This window comes from Euprymna scolopes, chromosome 31 (genome assembly GCF_053919585.1).
Source record: "Euprymna scolopes isolate OS-2025 chromosome 31, ASM5391958v1, whole genome shotgun sequence".
Classification (NCBI taxonomy): Eukaryota; Metazoa; Mollusca; class Cephalopoda; order Sepiida; family Sepiolidae; genus Euprymna; species Euprymna scolopes.
In genome coordinates this window covers 34,995,225-35,012,417 of record NC_136512.1, presented here as the reverse complement: position 1 = coordinate 35,012,417, position 17,193 = coordinate 34,995,225, and the positions used below count along the sequence as shown (strand labels likewise).

Here is a 17,193-nt window from a genome sequence, read left to right as displayed (position 1 = left end):
AGAAGATAGTGCCTAAATATCTTTGTAAGAAAGATGCTAATTATTATTGGAAGATATTTGCTAATGAATGTTGGAAGACAGTGGCTTATTATTGTTTGAAGATAGTAAATAATTATTGTTGGAAGATAGTTGCTATTTGGTTGGTTGGTTGGTTGGTTGGTTGGTTGTTTTTGTTTTACAGCATATCAACCCTTTTCATGTTATTTAATGCCGAATCCAAAGATTTTGAAGAAAATTTTTTTAATAGAATATATTTGTTGTTTTTAAATCAGTTTCTATTGAACCCATAGTTGGGACCCTAACAGATTCTACCACTCCGGGTCAGAGTGGACCTCACAGCAATAGTAATTAAAGGATAACTCCACAATCCCTAAAGCCCGCAAGCTGGGGCCTTACCTCTGGATATAGTTTGAGGTAATATCCAGGATCAGTGGCTATTTAATGTTGGAAGATAAGTGCTCATTATCGTTGGAAGATAGTTGCTACTCATTGCTGGAAGATAAGGCAAATTTATTGTTGGAAGATAGAGGCTATTGTTGGAAGACAGTGGCTATTTATTGTTTGAAGATAGTGGTAAAGTTATGTTTGAAGCTAGTGACAAAATATTGTTGCTATTTTCGGATGGAAGACAGTGGCTTTTTATAGTTGGAAGACGTTGGCTATTTATTGTTGGAAGATAGTTGCTATTTATGGTTGGAAGATAGTGACTATTTAATCTTGGAAGATAGTGGCTATTTCATGTTGGAAGATAGTGGCTATTTATTGTTGGAAGTTAGTGGCTATTTAATGTTGGAAGATGGTAGCTATTTAATGTTGGAAGACAGTGGCTAATTATTCGTAGAAGATAGTGGCTATTTATTGTTGGCAGATAATGGGTATTTATTGTTGGAAGATCCTGGCTAATTATTGTTGGAAGATAGTTGCTATTTATTGTTGTGAGATAATGTCGATTTTATGTTAAAATGCAGTGGCTATTTATTGTTGGAAAATATTGGCTATTTATTGTTCGAAGATAGTGGCACTTTTGTTGTAAGATAGTGGCTATTAATTTTTGGAAGATAGTAGCTATTTCTTTTTGAAAGATAGTGGCTATATATTGATAGAAATTAGTGGCTATTAAATGTTGGAAAACTATTGCTAATTACTGTTGGAAGATAGTGGCTATTTTTTGTTGGAAGATTGTTGCAATTTATTGTTGGAAGATAGTTGCTATTTATAGTTGGAAGATAGTGCCCCTTTAATTTTGGAAGACACTGGCTACTGATTGTGGAAAGATAGTGACTAATTATAGTTTGAAGTTAGTTGCTATTTTTAACGATAATGGAAAATAGTGACTTATTTATGTTGGAAGATATTGGCTTATTTTTGTTGGGAAATAATAAGTATTTCTTGTTAGATGATAGTGGCTTTTTTGTTGAAAGATAGTGGCTATTTAATAGTGGAAGTTTTGGGCTATATATTGTTGGAAAATAGTGGTTATTCTATGTTGGAATAAAGTGGATAATTCTTGTTGGAAGATAGTGCTTACTCATTGTTGTAAGATAGTGCCTATATATTGTAGGAAGATAGTTGCTATTTATTGTTGGAAGAAACTTGCTATTGATTTTTGGAAGATATTGGCAAATTATTGTTGAAAGATAGTGGCTTTTAATTGTTGGAAGATTGTGACTAATTATTGTCATGAGATAGTGACTAATTATTGTTGGAAAATAATTTCTATTTATTGTTGAAAGATAGTGGCTATTTATCGTTGAAAAATAGTTGCTAGTTATTGGCGAAGATATTGGCTAATTATTGTTGTAAGATAGTGGCTTTTTATTGTGGGAATGATAGTGGTTGTTTATTGTTGGCAGATAATTGCTAATTTTTGTTGGAAATAAATATTCCTAGCTATTATCTGTGGGAAGATAGTGGGTAATAAATCCTGTAAAGCAGTAGCTAATTATTGTTCGAAGATAATGGCTATTGTTGGAAGATAGTGGTTATTTATTGTTTGAAGATAGTTGCTATTTATTGTTGAGAAATAGTGTCTATTTATTCTTGGAGTATAGTGGCAATTTATTTTGGGAAATAGTTGCTATTTTATATTCGAATACAGTGGCAAATTATGGTTCGAAGATAGTGACTGATTATTATTGGAACAGCATGTTTTAAGATAGTGGCTTTTTAATTGGAAGATAGTGGCTCATTATTGTTTGAAGATAGTGGTTATTTATTGGTGGAAGGTAGTTGCATTTATTGTTGGAAGATAGTGGCTATTTATTGTTTAAAGATAGTGTGCATTTTTTAAGACAGTTGCTAATATTTGTTGGAAGATAGTGGCTATTTTATGTTGGAAGATATTAGCTATACGTTGTTGGAAAATAGTGTCTATTTATTATTGGCAGATAGTGGCTTGTTATTGTTCGATAGATAGTTGCTATTTATTGTTGAAAGATAGTGACTAATTTTTGTTGGAAGATAGTGGCTATTTATTGTTGGAGATATTGGCTATTTAATGTTGAAAGATAGTGACTATTTATTGTGTTAAGATAGTGGCTATTAATTGTTGGAAAATAGTGGCTATACATTTGTTGAAGGAAGTGACTTATTATATTCTGAAGATAGTGACTATTTATTATTGGAAGATAGTGGCTAATTCTTGTTGGCAGATAGTTGCTAATTATTGTTGAAAGATAGTGACTAATTATTTTTGTAAGATAGTGTCTATTACCTGTTCAAAGATAGTGCCTATTTAATGTTGGAAGATAGTGACTATTTTTTGTGAAGATAGTGGCTATTTATTGTTGGAAGATAGTGGTTATTTATTGTCGGAAGATAGTCGCTGTTTATTGTTGGAAGATAGTGGCTATTTATTGTTGGAAGATAGTGGATTATTATTTTTGGAAGATAGTTGATATCTATTCTTTGAAGAAAGTTGCTATTCACTGTTGTAAGATAGTGGATATTGTTTTTTGGAAGATAGTGGCTACTTATTGTTTGAAGATATTGGCTAATCATTGTTGGAAGATAGTGTCTAATTATTGTTGGAAGATAGTGGCTAATTATTATTGCAGGATAGTGGATATTTATTGTTGGAAGATTGTGGGTAATTATTTTTGGAAGATAGTGGCTCAATATTGTTGGAAGATAGTGGATGTTTGTTGTTGGAAGATAGTGGTATTTTTGTTGGAAGTTAATAGCTAAATATTGTTGGAAGATAGTGGATATTTGTTGTTGGAAGATTTTTGCTATTTATTGTTAGAAGATACTGGCTATTTATTGTTGGGAAATAGTTGCTATTTATTGTTGGAAGATAGTGGCTATGTATTGTTGGAAACCAAACGAGATTGTTAACAAATATTATGATTAATTCAATTATTGTAGGATCATATAAAGAGATGGTCCATAATTTAAGGAGAATAGAAAGTGTCCTTTGGGCCGTGGTTTAGTGTTTTGCTATACACGAGTATGAAAATTTTATAAGTGCGGTGCCTTCATTCAGTCTCGAAAAACAATGGATACTATTATGAGGGTAGCCTTGCGCGTAATTATGAGACAGGGGTTGTGCAATCTCTAACTACACATCTCCTGCATCGGCACTGCTTGAGTCCAGTGGCAAAGAGAAGTGCAAAACAATGCCGAGATAAGCGGAGAGCACATACAGTACCTGGAATTATAAAATGGTCACCCATTTTAGTACTGACCAGGCTCAACGATGCTTATCTTCGGAGATCTTAGAAAACTCCGTGTGTCAACTTGAACTATGCCGTAAGTTTTTAAGTATCTCCGCTGTTTTAAAGCATTGCAATTGAAGAAACATAAAAACGATTCAGAGGCTAATACATATGCATATACTTTTTTAAATACACATATCTATATAGCTATAAAAGTGAAATTGTCTGTCTGTGTGTGTATATTTCCCTGTCAATTTTCAGTCTACAGACTCAAGATTTGACATAATGGTGTATTGAGGTTAGGGGAAATATTTTAAATCGGTTTTCGGCCAGAAATTTAGCTGTCAAGGCATAAAAGTTCAACGATTTGACCTTATAAAACTCTACTAAACTCCTCCGCCAATTTAGGTTCGAGACACTTGAAATTTTGGATGTAGCTTACTTAGACATGGATTAAACTTTTTAATTTGATTTGAGCCCAAAACAATAAATATTATGAAGTCAAAGTTTAAAAAAAATTACCTTTTCGACAATTTTTTCTCTAAACATTTGAAATTTTAGACCAAGGAAAAGATTTTTACTCGTTTTTTGGCCGAAAATTTTGCTGCCAAGGGGTCAAAGTTCAAAAGATTGCATTTTTGCAACCTCTAGCAAACTAGTCAGCCAATTTTTGCTCTAAACATTGGAAATTTTACACAAAGTGTATTCAGGCACAGGACTAGCTTTTTACTCGTTTTTTTGCCGAAAATTTGGCTGCTAAGGTGGCAAAGTTCGAAGGATTTGAATTTTGCGGTCTCTAGGAAACTATGCAGCTAATTTTGGATCTAAACATTTAAAGTTTTACATAAAGGGTATTTAGACATCCAGCAAGCTTGTTAATCAGTTTTGGGGCGACAATTTTGCTGCCAAGAGGTCAAAATCGAAAGAGTTGACTTTTGCAGACTCTACCAAACTCCTTCGTCAATTTTGGGTCCAAGCACTTGAAATTTTAAATGTAGGTTTCCTGGACATGTGGCATACTTTTTAATATATATATATATATATATATATATATATATATATATTTATATATAAGCACATAAAGTTATGAACATTACATAGGGCCCGAGTAAAGTCGGGCTGAACTGCTAGTTTATTTATAATTCAAATTTTCGACTCATAAAAGTGTCTTCCGAAACAGTATCTTATAGACGTCCGTTGTTATTTAGCCGCACGAAATCTTCTGTTGTTATTGAAAATCTTTATTTTATATCTCAATGGTTTAGTGCCTTGGTTCGCACGAGAAGTTTAAGAAATCTGCATTTTGATTGATCTCCGAACGATTTCTAAATTTCTTCAATTATGACGCTTTCAAACAGTAGAGGTATTTATATTAGGTTGTTCCAAAGTTGGTAAACACTTGTGAAAAATTGAATTTTTATGCAATTTTTAATTGTTTCGTTTTTTTTTTTGCGTTTATATTGTTACAGTGATTTTCATCTTTTTATTGCAGATGACAATTGATGAAATTGAGCTGCGAGTTTTGATTCGTTACTGCTGAAAGCGAGTTTTTTTTTAACCAGGACAGCGACATAAGATATTTGTAATTGTCGAAAGTGAAGGAACAATTGCATGTGCGGTGATCTTAAAGTGGTATAAGCGTTTCGATTCTGGCGACATGAGTCTTGAAGATAAACCTCGTTCAGAACAGCCGTTAAAGTTGGATGATGAAGACTTTCAAACCGGGTTGGACATTGCGCTTTCATCAAGCACCCAAGAATTTGCTAATGAGGTTGGAATTGAAAAATCGACAATTCACCAACACTTGAACCAACTTGATTTTGTTCTCAAAAAGCTGCGCCAAGATCCGTTTAGACTCACCGAAGCAGAAACCAACAGACGAGTTGAAATTTGCAGTCAATTACTTAGTTGTATGGTACTTTGACCAGATCCGAAAACTTGAAGATCGATGACAGAAAGTCTTGAAAAATGGTGGTTTTTATTTTGAGGAATAATCTTTTTTTTGTTGTTGTTATTACTTGGTAAATAAAATTACAATTTTTGCAAGTGTTTACGAACTTTTGGTACACCCTAATAAAACTGAAATAAAATATGGTTTTCTAAGACGCAAATATTATAACTCATTTTATTTCAGCTAGAAAATTACAAACTCTGACTTATGCTCCAAACATATGGAGGATTGACCCTAACAGAAGACGAACTTATTTGTTCGAACGGCGTTACCAGCAAATAAGAAGTTTTTTTGATCTTATTCACAGCATGAGCTTAAGATAATGAGCAATCTCTGCTCCAAACAGAAAGGTTACTATTCTGCTTCCGGATATTATGGTACCGGAGCAGGACGATAAGATCAAACGCCGAGATATTGTTATATGTTACATTTAGTATTGTCGTCGTAGTCGCCGTTGTGGTCGTCGTCGTTATGGATCTACGTCCGTGATCGTCTGTAGATAACACACTAAAACCCCGACGTTAGTTTTAATTAATGTAGATAAATCGTATCATTCATAAAAAACAATTACTTTATATGCAAATTGCCGCACCAGAAAGAGAGAGAGAGAGAGAGAGAGAGAGAGAGAGAGAGAGAGAGAGAGAAAGAGCGAGAGAGATAGATAGAAAGAGAGAGATAGAAAGAGAGAGATAGAAAGAGAGAGATAGAAAGAGAGCGTTAGACATACAAATAGATAAAGAGATAGATCACTTGTCTCGTTACACTTACTTCCATTGTACGAGACCTCCGCTAACTTCACTTGGGAACCTCAAGCAATGGCCACGTTCGTGTCCGCTTGCTTAAGTTGTCAGCCCCCCCCCAAAAAAAAGGCAGACCTCATCGGCTGATTCTTTATCCTCTGTAGATAAAACAATTTTACGCCAATGTTTATTTATAAAGTTTATTAATATAAATGATTTGGATTATTCGCAAAACCAGCGTAGGATATAATCCTTATATGAAGATTGTTGCTCCCGAAAGAGAGAGAGAGAGAGAGAGAGAGAGAGAGAGAGAGAGAGAGAGAGAGAGAGAGAGAGAGAGAGATCAGTAAACAGATAAATATAGACAGATCTTATAAATATATAAATATAGACAGATTCTTATCTCATTACATCTAGCTAAATTGTACGAGACCTTTCCTAACCTTACGGCCAGGTTTTGTCTCCGCTTGCTTAAGTTGTCAGTAAAAAAAAAAATAAATAAAAGACAGATGTTCCCGACCGTTTAATGAACTTCTGCTTTGATGTCGTTTCTGACTTTTCTATTCAAACACGGCTCTCGTTGTATAAGAATATCTTCATGACTCCGGCAAGCGAAAATAGTAGATTACAACACTTAATCTACCTTGCCATCATCAGGAAGCACACTTTTAAGACGATAAGGCAGCACTATTATCGCTAATGCCACGCACAGACAACATGCATTATTAATTACCAATTAAACGCGAGAAATTGGAATTCGAAGGAAAGTCATCTAAAGTAAATGGATTTAGTAAGAACAGCTGTAACTCACCGGGCAAATTGATGCAAGTCACTCTTAGATGCAGTCAAGCTGGAATCGTCTGAAGACTTTTTTGTCAATTCTTTGTTGCCTGAAATAAAATCAGCAAAACTTTAAAAAACAGTTCTTGCATAAAATTTAGGTTATCACAGTTTCAAACATTTTAATCCTTATCCAAACATCTCAAATACATTTTGGTACTTTTATTTATCGAAACATGCTTTTAATGCCGGTTCTTCTGCAGATGGATTTCAGAATTATTAGAATAAATAAAATACAGAATTATTTGGGAAAATGACAAAGAATAAAACTCCTTGTCCATGGTGTCAGTTGTTTCAGAAAGTCGATAAAAAAAAACATAGTAAGACTTGTAAGACACATCACCCGAAGTTGGGTGTGCAACGTTTAAGTTTGAACTACGATTTGTTTTAGTCTGTCAAATTTAAGTTTCAAATGCCATTGTTTTTGGTCTGTCAGCCCTAAGTTTGAAAGTTTTATTGGGTTACCAAGGTTAAGATGGCAATAAAATCGTCGTTAAAACTATAAATTAAAAACAGAATTTACATTAATCTGACGCGTTTCAGTTTGAAACTAAAAAGTACTTGACGAATTACTAAACCGCAGTTTAGTTATCTATTATATAAATCTCACCAGTCTGTTTAAACGTACGTACGTATGTATGTATGTACGTATGTCTGCCTAAAACTTTTCTCAGCGGCATCGGACCGGGTCGAAACCGGTACCGTCTGGAAGGGCGATGTCTTTGTCGAATAATATGTGAAAATTAAAAAAAAAGAAAGGTCAATTATTTCCTACAGAATTAGAGGTTCGCAATGAGAGAAGGTAGCAAAAAGTCGTTCCTTCATGACAATTTAGCCAAACACGCATGCGCGAAAAAGTTCTTTCTTGAATTAGTTTAAATAGTAAAAACAACGGTTACTTCGCTAATGCGATCGTAGAGTAGTGGTTATATTGACAGCGTGGTTGCCTTCAGGTTGCTCGTTCTCACCGACGTATCGGACATTTTTTTTTCGATTTAAAATTTTTTAATTATTTATGCCATTTTTCGTTCGTATATTTTTTATTTTCCCTTTTTTCCATCATATTCGCTGTTTTTTATGTTGTTTTTGTTTTTCTGATTCGAACGAAACATGTGGTGAATATAGACGGATCACCCACCCGATGTTACCAAGGAAATGTGAGAAACCGGTTTTACCTTCAGAGTCACAATTGTATGAAAGCATTGTGTTTTCTCGCGAGAACGTGACTTCTCGGACCTTCATGCAAGATTTTGGAGTCAGACCTGACGTAGCAGATTGACAGGCAGAAGAAGAATCAGAAGTTATTAAAAGTCCCGCAGGAGCCAGTTTCTTGAGATTTTGAGACCTAGGAGCGGCAAACAAACAAACAAAAAATAAATAAAAGCAAATATTAATGCAAGTCATGGTATATTAGTTCTTTTTTTCTAATCAATGTTTACACGATAAGATAATCATCTGACGACGACGACGACAATAACAAAAAACAACAACAACAACAACAACAACAACAATAATAATAATAATAATAATAATAATAATAATAAGAAGAAGAAGAAGAAGAAGATGAAGAAGAAGAACGGTTATTTATGAAAAAATACTAGAGAAACACACGTCTCAGAATTGGTAAAAATTACTTACCTGAACAGAACCGTTTTACACCACGTTGATCCCCCCTTATAAACAGTAAAAGCAATATATAATTATACTAAACCTATGCTCTAGAATTCTTATTCTAATAACAATCAAAATCCATGACAAAATTTTTACTGTAGAAAATGTCCAAAATTTTATGTTTAAGCTTAAGCGGTCTTCACAAAAAAATGGAATTCTAGAAAATCTTTTTTAATTGGTGGCTGATAACTACAGGCCAAATTTTACAGAAGCCTCATATATTAAACTTTACAAATCGGAAATTGTGCTCAAATATCCTATAAAACATTTAATATACTCCAAAGAAACTGAAGCTGGGGAATACTTTTTAATTGATGTCTGATACTTATTCTTAAAATTTCAGGGAAAAGCATTCACATTCTGATTAGTACTTTTGTATAACTAAATTACACTAAAATATAGCCCACATTCTAACCCTGTACGCCTAGCAGCCGCGTTCCAGAATTTAAACATATACACATACCTAACTGTAGTAATATAATTTTACTTCTACAGATAATCCTTACTGTGTTTATATAAGAGTGCTCAAGAATAAATAGAGCGTTAATAACTATAAAGACATTTATTCATACAAACATTTAGGTACACATTTGCAAAACATGTTTTGGTCGCAGCTAGAAGGCTGTCGTTTCTTTGTAGTTTCATTTGATAAAACGATACAATATTTTTGTCAAAAAATGAACGCCTGATTACTACTAAAGAGCGGTTTATCATCTAAAAATATTATTATAAACTAGCATGAGTGCCCGGCGTTGCCCGGGTATTTAGAGGTGTGTGTTGAGCAAAAAAAAAAAAAAAAGTGGTAGTAGGAAGGCAGGGTCGAACCCGGACCGCGAAGGAGGAAAAGAACAGTGAGAAACGTGACGTCTTCGCTGCTACGACCACCGCCAAACCGGAAGTGACGTAAGTTTAAATTAAGGCTAGACAATCGAAAAGAGGGGATAACTTTCGAAAATATCGGTGAAAAAAGCGACCCCTCTCTGTAGGAAAGTGCTCAGTTTTGGGTGAAGAAATGAAAGTATGTTTGTTGCATATTAAAATATGAACCAATAGCTATTGCGTTACGCATGCATATTCGTAATGCCGTCGTTCTACCTTTACATAGCAAATTCCATTTTTTTTTAATTTCTCACTTTTGGACTGATTTTCTATGGCTAAAACTCAAATATAAAGTTTTGCATGGGTTCGAATACCCGATATATTAAGTTTAATGATGTCAACCAAAAACAGGTGGAGGAGTTTGGTAGGCATATTTTAAAAACAAATATATATATATACAGACATAAATAAATATAGAAAGAATTGGTGTTTACTATAACCGTTTTACGCAAATATCATGCAAGTATTACTCATGCAGAATATCTGCATGAATATAATTACACGTAATATTTTACTAAAGATGATCATTCCATAAGAACACCGAAAAAACTAATAGGGAATTAATTAAAATGAATGTTTAAAACAATATGCAATCTAGTTAGATCTTTTGCAGATGAATGCAATTCCATGAGCCAATATAAAACAAAGTTGTATTTTCTTTTTAAATAAATAGAAAAAAGGGTTCTCAATATGAATATCAATACGCAAAAAGACAAAAAACATTATAGGAGTATCGATATATGTTTTTTTCTTTATAAGTTTTAGTTTTGGTTTCAAGCTGATGCACCCAAGTCATATGGATATATTTCTAATTTTTGAAATCACAACTTTATGATATATAAGAATCAATAGAAAATTGACTATAATAATATATATATATATATATATACGAAATCTGCATAAATTAAAATATTATATGTAAGCGAGTTTTACGACCGGGCTACGCCGGACGTCCCTGCTAGCTTAGATAAATATTTTGCAGTTTCAACAAAAGTGGTACAATAATATTAGTGTGTTTCCAAGCACACTGAACATCCATATAATGCCAACATCAATATATTAGACATAAAAGAGTCCGCTGTGGAATTTCCATAGACCCCACTAGTCGTGTTTTAATTAATTTATATTGACGGGACTATTGCATATGCATAAAAGGAATAAGACTATAAAATTGCAATTGAATAACGATAAACATTAATTTATTGTAGACAGTTATAAACAGACATGCAAATTAGGATTTGCATTTGTGTCTGAGGGCTTTCATCAATGCTATCTATATTTATCGTATTTCTAAATGTTATCTTCTTAACAGTATTGCGTATTAATCGTAACACAAAAGGAACTACTGCATTTATTTATTTAGATTACAAAAGACTTAAATGCTTTATAGAGAGATTCTTCTTTTCATTGCAATTGAGTGAAATGTCAAAACGTGACATTTATTTCATAACACAAATTAGCAATTCCTATCATTGGGATTCATCGAACTACTGTTCTCATCCTCAGTGTTATTTTCCCAACATTTCGGTCGATGTAACCTTCGACCTTCTATAGGTCCATCTTGTCGAACTCGAGAATCTTTCTCTTAAACTCGGAAATGTGCACAGAATTTCGAACGGAACCATATATATTAATGTACGTCAGCTAGGGTGATCTCGTGCCATCAGTCATGACTGAATAGGGATTCTAAGTAATTCGAAATCGTATTTTGAATGTCGCCGCCACCAATTATTGAACCTTCAGCATCGAGAAGAATGTAACTTTTACAACTAAATTAACCAAGTACTTTATTCATTACGTCACGGATACACATTTAGAAGAGTGGAGGTTACATCGACCAAAACGTTGTAAAAATAACACAAGATGAAAAAGTAAAGCCGAATTATTCAAATAATACAAATAATCAATCCTTATTTAAAAAATTCAAAAACAGAGATTAGCAAATTAAAATAAAATATATCGCAACGATAATTTAAGAATAACACATTATCAAAAACAAAATGGCCAGAAGTAAAAAGTTGACTCTGGGTTTTCTTTCGCCAACGTCGTAAATCTCGTTACACTTATTCTGTCACTTAATGTTCAAATTTTATGAGCTATGTTTCTGACAAAAAAAGGAAAAATTGCTGTCTTTATAGTCGGAATCTTCACATTCTGTGAACGACTAGCCTGGGTGACCGGCGTGTCACGAGTGTTTGGATGTGTGTGTTGAGCAAAAAAAAAAAAAAAAAAAAAGTGGTAGTAGGCAGGCAGGCTCGAACCCATACCGCTAAGGAGGAAAAAAACGTGAAAAACAAAACAAAACAACAAAAACGTGATGTCTTCACCGTTGCGTCTATCGCGAGACTGAAGGTTTAAATTAAGGCTAGTCAATAGAAAAGCAGGGATGACTTTCGAAAATATCAGCGAAAAAGCGACCCCTCCTTTTAGAAAAGTGTCCAGTTGAGAGTGACGGAATTAATGTTTTTAGCCGATTTATCGATATTTGTCATCCAAAGCGTTGAGCTTCAAAACGATAGCGATCTCGTGAAAATTCGTCGCCTTAGTTGAAAGTTTTAGGCTGACATACATACATACATACATACATACATACATTTAAAAAGACAGGTGAGATTTATATTATAGATGCTTCTGACAAAAAAGGAAAAATTGCTGTCTTTCTAGTCGGAATCTATCCATTTATTATTGGGTATATTTTTTTATTTTTAAGTAGTATTTTTATTTTGATTTTGGTTTGATTATTCATTTACCTCCTTGCATAAGTGGTTTCATGCATTGTCTCTCGCGATTACAATAAAAAGTTTAATGTGAGTAATTGCTGCCTTACCATCCAATAGGAAATTATACTCTTTCAAAATTCAAATATATAAAAATTCTTTGTGGATATATTCGAATAATAAATAAGTTTGACTTAATATTCTAGTTGGTAGGCCGAGAGAAGACTCGACACCTTCCCAAGCATAATTGCGATGAAGAGGCATATAGATCAAGATAACTTACGGCAAGGAATTCTTTTTTAAGCTGCTCAAAGCTGACTTAGGTGTCTTACTATTGCTCATGAGGGTTTCCCGGTCCTTCTGGGTGCACGACGTGAGATAGCCATCATCGACGACGGCTCGGCCACCTGTAATTGATAAAAAAAATAACGAAAAAGATAATTAAGACAGTCTAAATTCGTAAAAATAATAAATAAGTAAATAAATAACGTCAATAAAAGCGATACATTTCTTCAACTAGCGGTATTTACTAATAATGTGTTGGATTTTCAGTTTCTGAGGTTTGAGTTTCAAATCTCGCTAGGGTCAGCCACGATGGTGAGTCAGAAAATGACAAAATACGTATTCGTTGATAATTATCTTTAATGTATATATATATATATATATATATATATATATATATATATATATATATATATATATATATAAAATATATTTTAGTCATCGACATACAGACCTGTTTCGTTGTTTCACAACTCATCAGTGCCGCTAGACTAACACCTCTCCCAAGCCAAGGATCGAACCTAGAACCGTCGTGATGACAGTCGGCAGTCCTACCCCCTGACTACGGAATCGGTGGCCGAAATTAAACTGTCCGAACGTCTATTTAAATAAACATCTGTCCGCTACTCGTAGAGGGCTCAAACGTTTGTTTGTAAACAAAGCGCGAGCTTCGCATTATTTCAGCTAAATTAAGTAGCGAGTAAGATAATTTACGAGAGTGCTCTACCGAAGAGGGGAGCTTTATAAAATATATTTTAGTCATCGACATACAGACCTGTTTCGTTGTTTCACAACTCATCAGTGCCGCTAGACTAACACCTCTCCCAAGCCAAGGATCGAACCTAGAACCGTCGTGATGACAGTCGGCAGTCCTATATATATATCGTTCCTTATCTCCTCATATAGAAAAATTAATGAACAATTATTGGTAATCTCCAAAAATACCGTTAGGGCTTACAACATGGCCGCCAGAAGAGTCAACAAAAAACTGCGAATAAAATATATAAAACTCGTAATTTCTGTTTTTAAAGTGGGTTGTCAATTTTATTTATGAAATATACTTCCAAAATAAACTATTACAGTCGTTTAAAACATAATAGAAGTATTATTAAAAACAATGTTTACAAAATGTCTACGCACGTTCGTAGACATTTTGTAAACATTGTTTACAACTTATTAACAAGCATTTCCCACCAAATAATATATTACATAAAATATTTAATAAAAATACATTAAAATTAAGTTATAGCTGTAGTGATAACTTAGAAAGGATTATAAAAAAGCATAATGGAAGAATTTTAAAGACGACAAATAGAGAAGATGAAAATAACAGTGCAAACACTGCGGTGAATAAATGTAACTGTAAAAAGCCTGAGGAATGCCCAATAAAAAATGAATGTCTGACCTCATCAGTGGTATACCAAGCTAGGATATTCCCGGTGGAGAACCCAAGGGACGAAAGATTCTACATAGGGAGTACCCAAATGACTTTCAAAAATAGATTCTATGGACATACACGCTCGATGAGTAATCAAACATATGAAAAGGACACTTCCTTATCGTTATACTACTGGAAATTAGTTAGAGAAAATAAAACACCTAGTATAGAATGGAAGATTATTAGGAGGGCAAATACTTGCCACTCATTGAACTCACCATGTCCATTATGCTTATCAGAAAAACTTGAGATAACTAGGTTTAAAGACAGAGATAAATTATTAAATATTAAAAAAGAAACTGCTATATCCTGCAAACATTTCAGAATACACACACTTAAAGAACTCTAAATTAGTAGACTAGAACAACTATGAGTACAACTAACCCCCATCAAATAACCCCCCCCCCACAAAGAGGATAAGTGAGATCGCAACTATGATCATACCGGTATGGGTTACGTAAGTCGCTTAATATTCTATTTCATCGAGCAGTTATGGTATTACTAACCGAAACAAGTACCTGTATGAAGGTATATTTGTAACCAAACGAGTAATAGATTGTTTTTGAGTGAACCTCGTAATAATGTATGCATATGGATATTTTTGGGTGTGTGCATGTATGGATATAAGATCTTTGTATACCCGGGTAGGATAAGTAATTTAAAAAAAAAAAAATGAAGAAATATATAGATGAAAGAAAGTAAGGAATGAAGGGGGAATGAAAGAAAAGGGGATAAGGAAATTAGGGTGAATAAACAAAGATGAAGGTAAGTACTACAATATATAAGCTTGTGTACTCGGTTTGTATAACCTAAATACTTTGATTTCTGTCATGTGTCATTATATATTATTATTGTATCGTGATACATCTTATGTATATCTGCCTTACCATCGAAAGAGTGTTTGCTTAATATGAGGATAGGCCTATGAACTTCATGCTGAATTCAATATAAACTTTTACGTAGTGTAAATTTTTACGAAAAAACCTATAACTTAGGAAAATGTAACAAGCGGGTGGGGCTATGAAATATAACTATGCGTGTAGAGTTTGATAGAAAAAGGGAATTTATATGGTAAATGTATTCATGTCTGTTTCTACTTTAGATGTATCATTTGGTTGCAAGGTACAGGTATATATGTATATGTCTATATTTGTGTGAGTATGTATGTATAAGTATATCTTATGTATGCATGTATGTTTGTATATTTATATATGTGTATCTATATATCTGTGTGTATGTTTGGATATGGATGTATTTCTGTGTGTATTGTATGTAGATGTATGTATATGCATATATATTTCTGAACTATTAGAATAGGCTGCCTCGTATATGATTGTTGTAACAATATAGACTACAAGAATGTATGAATGTCCGAATGTTGTTTATATATATATATATGTTATATATGTGTGTATGTGTGTGTATGCATATATGTATATATATACATATGTATATATATGTATACATGTGTGTATGTGTGTGTGTTTATATATATGTATATATATATATGTATATGTGTGTGTGTATATATATATACACCCGTCTGGAGTGTGGTAGCATACTATTGAATGTACGAAGGGGTTACCACGCTACAGAAGTAAAGAAAAACGCTATTATTCGTCTCTGTATGTCTGTAATGTGTGTGTGTGTATATGCGCGGGTGTGGCAAAGTATAGGCATTTATAAGTATATTAATATATGTATATAGGTACATGTGGGGTTTAGATAACTTTCGTGTTTTATATTTATTCATAGTTTATTTGTTTATTTGTTTCAATTTTATTTTATTTTTTTATTTATATTTATTTTTATTTAATTTTATTTATTTTTGGTTTGTTTTATTTACCTTAATCTAATTTTGATTCTATTCATGCGTAGTTTCAGAGTTATTGTCTAGTTTCAGTATGTGTGTTGTGAATAATAAAAAAAAAGCGTACAGCATGGATTCGCTTTTGGATATACGTATTAATGTGTGTGTGTGTGTGTGTGTGTGTGTGTGTGTGGCAGTGTCTGTGTATGTGTGTGTTGTATGTGTGTTGCATGTGTGTGTGGGTGGATGTAGATTAAAAGGCACCGGTCAGTACTTAGCTGACCATTGCTAAGGTTCTTAACTTACAGACTCCAAGACAAGAAAACTAAATTCTCAAGTACCTTATGCCATAAAAACCAAAAGTTAGCTTGGAAAAAAAAAAGATGTTTATTATCTTCAAAAGACCTCACTCATCCTTTTACCGTTTTTTATGACTCCCACCCAGGTTGCATGCTAACTTGATAAATGACATGGGAAAATGTATTTGGTGGAAATATCACTTTCGACGGTAATTCTTGGCCTGAAGACGTAATCCCCCAACGTGGGTGATTACAGAAACATGTATGCACATATGTAGCCATTAATGTTTGTATAAATAAAATTAATATACCTGCTCTGTTCACTCATTGAGCACTATTTTGGTAGACACATGTTGTTTCATTGGATGTACTTCTAGGAAACTAAACTCTACTGGTTATATAAGTATATATATATATAGTATATAAATATATGTTACATAGATAACATACATATGTTATATACAATATATAACATATATATGTAAGTTATATATATATATATAAAATATATAACACCCACACACACAAGATAGCGTGTGTATTATTTATTTTGTGTGTCAAACTTATATCCGAGTGATTCTCGGTTGATGGTTATGGACATCAATTTCTTGTAATATATAATTTTACCAAGACTTCTTCATAAATTTTGGTTTCGGTTTTTATTATAGCTTATGGCACTTAAGTTATCTATTTTTTAATAAATAATTTTACCAAGAATTCTTCATAAATTTTAGTGTCGGTTTCGATTATCGCTGAAAGAACTCACGTCATATATATCTCCGTTGGGTGGCAAATGCCTAACCTCAGAAATAGTGTACAAATGTGAGATTAAGGCCGATAATATTAAGAAGGTATATCTTGGAGCCACGAAATGCGTCTTTAAGGAAAGATACAGAAACCATGTATCCTT

The 17,193-nt window shown here is 33.2% G+C and overlaps 1 protein-coding gene across 3 annotated transcripts in view; it reads right to left on the bottom strand.

Moving 5' to 3' along the window:
• LOC145255686 (uncharacterized) overlaps positions 1-17,193 on the bottom strand; it is a 268,787-nt gene that overhangs the window by 134,507 nt on the left and 117,087 nt on the right. For all 3 annotated transcript variants that reach the window (XM_080114252.1, XM_080114254.1, XM_080114253.1), the window contains exons 5-7: positions 12,738-12,861; positions 8,363-8,532; positions 7,159-7,237 (exon numbers count right to left, since the gene is read on the bottom strand). In XM_080114252.1, coding sequence (XP_079970378.1) covers positions 7,159-7,237; positions 8,363-8,532; positions 12,738-12,861 — 373 coding nt within the window. The remainder of the gene's footprint in view (positions 1-7,158; positions 7,238-8,362; positions 8,533-12,737; positions 12,862-17,193) is intronic.